Source organism: Coregonus lavaretus (assembly GCF_964263955.1).
Source record: "Coregonus lavaretus genome assembly, contig: HAP1_SCAFFOLD_5109, whole genome shotgun sequence".
Classification (NCBI taxonomy): domain Eukaryota; kingdom Metazoa; phylum Chordata; class Actinopteri; order Salmoniformes; family Salmonidae; genus Coregonus; species Coregonus lavaretus.
Genome location: NW_028167125.1, coordinates 895 through 5,000, shown reverse-complemented (window position 1 = coordinate 5,000; position 4,106 = coordinate 895). Strand labels below are relative to the sequence as shown.

The following is a 4,106-nucleotide window of genomic DNA, read 5'->3' as shown; positions in this document are numbered from 1 at the left end:
CCTTAGGAGCATCATTAAATCTCAGAGCCGTTTCCCAAAAGCATCTTAAGGCTAAGTTCATCGTTACAACCTTAGGAGCATCATTAAATCTCAGAGCTGTTTCCCAAAAGCATCTGAAGGCTAAGTTCATCGTTACAACCTTAGGAGCATTAAATCTCCGAGCTGTTTTTGCCCTCCTGGATCACTTTATACACAGAAGATCTCTGCTAAACATGGAATCACATGGTTTATCCATCGCCCTGTGACCGCCAATAACTTCAGAACGAAGTTGACTACCAATACAAAGTTGCCAATGGTTTTTTAAATTCATACAATCAAGCAAAGTATAAAAAGATGCTTCAAATTAAAACCGAGATGACTGTATTAAAATATAAACAGTAGGCTATAGGCCTATTTAAATAAATGTCATGTTCAATTGAGTTCTATTTTGCTACTTGTATGCTACCGTCTGTAATTGGTCTCAATATATTTCATGATGTGTAGCCTAACGTGCGCAATAATGTGCCAAATCAGTGATTTAGTGCGTTATTATAGGGTAAGTGTTAGAATAATCCGCATCAATATGTGTAGCCATAGATGGTAATATCTCTCTAGGAGCTGATCCTTCATCAGTATTGTAGCCATAGATGGTAATATCTCTCTGGGAGCTGATCCTTCATCAGTATTGTAGCCATAGATGGTAATATCTCTCTGGGAGCTGATCCTTCATCAGTATTGTAGCCATAGATGGTAATATCTCTCTAGGAGCTGATCCTTCATCAGTATTGTAGCCATAGATGGTAATATCTCTCTAGGAGCTGATCCTTCATCAGTATTGTAGCCATAGATGGTAATATCTCTCTAGGAGCTGATCCTTCATCAGTATTGTAGCCATAGATGGTAATATCTCTCTAGGAGCTGATCCTTCATCAGTATTGTAGCCATAGATGGTAATATCTCTCTGGGAGCTGATCCTTCATCAGTATTGTAGCCATAGATGGTAATATCTCTCTGGGAGCTGATCCTTCATCAGTATTGTAGCCATAGATGGTAATATCTCTCTAGGAGCTGATCCTTCATCAGTATTGTAGCCATAGATGGTAATATCTCTCTAGGAGCTGATCCTTCATCAGTATTGTAGCCATAGATGGTAATATCTCTAGGAGCTGATCCTTCATCAGTATTGTAGCCATAGATGGTAATATCTCTCTGGGAGCTGATCCTTCATCAGTATTGTAGCCATAGATGGTAATATCTCTCTAGGAGCTGATCCTTCATCAGTATTGTAGCCATAGATGGTAATATCTCTCTAGGAGCTGATCCTTCATCAGTATTGTAGCCATAGATGGTAATATCTCTCTAGGAGCTGATCCTTCATCAGTATTGTAGCCATAGATGGTAATATCTCTCTAGGAGCTGATCCTTCATCAGTATTGTAGCCATAGATGGTAATATCTCTCTAGGAGCTGATCCTTCATCAGTATTGTAGCCATAGATGGTAATATCTCTCTGGGAGCTGATCCTTCATCAGTATTGTAGCCATATATGGTAATATCTCTCTAGGAGCTGATCCTTCATCAGTATTGTAGCCATAGATGGTAATATCTCTCTAGGAGCTGATCCTTCATCAGTATTGTAGCCATAGATGGTAATATCTCTCTAGGAGCTGATCCTTCATCAGTATTGTAGCCATAGATGGTAATATCTCTCTAGGAGCTGATCCTTCATCAGTATTGTAGCCATAGATGGTAATATCTCTCTAGGAGCTGATCCTTCATCAGTATTGTAGCCATAGATGGTAATATCTCTCTGGGAGCTGATCCTTCATCAGTATTGTAGCCATAGATGGTAATATCTCTCTAGGAGCTGATCCTTCATCAGTATTGTAGCCATAGATGGTAATATCTCTCTAGGAGCTGATCCTTCATCAGTATTGTAGCCATAGATGGTAATATCTCTCTAGGAGCTGATCCTTCATCAGTATTGTAGCCATCGATGGTAATATCTCTCTAGGAGCTGATCCTTCATCAGTATTGTAGCCATAGATGGTAATATCTCTCTGGGAGCTGATCCTTCATCAGTATTGTAGCCATAGATGGTAATATCTCTCTAGGAGCTGATCCTTCATCAGTATTGTAGCCATAGATGGTAATATCTCTCTAGGAGCTGATCCTTCATCAGTATTGTAGCCATAGATGGTAATATCTCTCTAGGAGCTGATCCTTCATCAGTATTGTAGCCATCGATGGTAATATCTCTCTAGGAGCTGATCCTTCATCAGTATTGTAGCCATAGATGGTAATATCTCTCTGGGAGCTGATCCTTCATCAGTATTGTAGCCATAGATGGTAATATCTCTCTAGGAGCTGATCCTTCATCAGTTTTGTGGAATCATTCTAATGTTGAGTAAAGATTTTAATGGAGAAAGCTGATCTGAGAGCAGCACTCCCTTTCTTTTGATCTCATCAATATTGCCACATGCTCCAACGACGGACTTAGCAACAGTTCTTTCTGCGTGGTGCTTTGGGAAACGCAGGTTACATCTTCGGCCGGCGTAGAACAGATTAAAATTGTAGTCATTTACCAGATGCTCTTATCCAGAGCGACTTTCAGTAGTGAGTGCATACATTTTCATACTTTTTATCATCGTAGTGATCCCCCGTTGGAATCGAGTTCACAACCCTGGCGTTGCAAGCGCCATGCTCTACCAACGGAGCTACGGGAAGCATCGTTAAAACACCCATAAACCTAAGTTTCATCGCTATGGGGAAACCAGGCCCAGGACTTATAATAATATAATAATATGCCATTTAGCAGACGCTTTTATCCAAAGCGACTTACAGTCATGCGTGCATACATTATTTATTTTTTGTGTATGGGTGGTCCCGGGGATCGAACCCACTACCTTGGCGTTATAAGCGCCGTGCTCTACCAGCTGAGCTACAGAGGACCTTCTATTAGCAGGTCTTTATGGACCATAGAATGACAGTGGGACGCTACCATTCTACAGTATATCATGTCACGTGGCCCGTCATTTTGTATTTGGCCAATTCAAACAAGGTTATTATTCTAGGTTAAGGTACTGTACTCGTGTCTAGCTACTGAGTAGAGGTGTCAGGGGTCAGGGTACTTACTGTACTCTCATGTCTAAGAGGTCAGGGGTCAGGGTACTTACTGTACTCTCATGTCTAGAGGTCAGGGGTCAGGGTACTTACTGTACTCTCATGTCTAGAGGTCAGGGTACTTACTGTACTCTCATGTCTAAGAGGTCAGGGGTCAGGGTACTTACTGTACTCTCATGTCTAGAGGTCAGGGGTCAGGGTACTTACTGTACTCTCATGTCTAGAGGTCAGGGGTCAGGGTACTTACTGTACTCTCATGTCTAGAGGTCAGGGGTCAGGGTACTTACTGTACTCTCATGTCTAGAGGTCAGGGGTCAGGGTACTTACTGTACTCTCATGTCTAGGGGTCAGGGGTCAGGGTACTTACTGTACTCTCATGTCTAGAGGTCAGGGTACTTACTGTACTCTCATGTCTAGAGGTCAGGGGTCAGGGTACTTACTGTCCTCTCATGTCTAGAGGTCAGGGGTCAGGGTACTTACTGTACTCTCATGTCTAGAGGTCAGGGGTCAGGGTACTTACTGTACTCTCATGTCTAGAGGTCAGGGGTCAGGGTACTTACTGTACTCTCATGTCTAGAGGTCAGGGGTCAGGGTACTTACTGTACTCTCATGTCTAGGGGTCAGGGGTCAGGGTACTTACTGTACTCTCATGTCTAGAGGTCAGGGGTCAGGGTACTTACTGTACTCTCATGTCTAGAGGTCAGGGGTCAGGGTACTTACTGTCCTCTCATGTCTAGAGGTCAGGGGTCAGGGTACTTACTGTACTCTCTCATGTCTAGAGGTCAGGGGTCAGGGTACTTACTGTACTCTCATGTCTAGAGGTCAGGGGTCAGGGTACTTACTGTACTCTCTCCTGTCTAGAGGTCAGGGGTCAGGGTACTTACTGTACTCTCTCATGTCTAGAGGTCAGGGTACTTACTGTACTCTCATGTCTAGAGGTCAGGGGTCAGGGTACTTACTGTACTCTCTCATGTCTAGAGGTCAGGGTACTTACTGTACTCTCAT

The 4,106-nt window shown here is 42.9% G+C and overlaps 1 protein-coding gene across 1 annotated transcript in view; it reads right to left on the bottom strand.

Moving 5' to 3' along the window:
• The window catches only part of LOC311113852 (low-density lipoprotein receptor-related protein 6-like), a gene marked incomplete at its 5' end in the record, with an annotated part of 27,755 nt that extends 23,881 nt beyond the window's left edge, over positions 1–3,874 (bottom strand). The window contains one exon of the mRNA XM_084189144.1: positions 3,862–3,874. Coding sequence (XP_084045270.1) covers positions 3,862–3,874 — 13 coding nt within the window. The remainder of the gene's footprint in view (positions 1–3,861) is intronic.
• Positions 3,875–4,106: the final 232 nt, after the last annotated feature.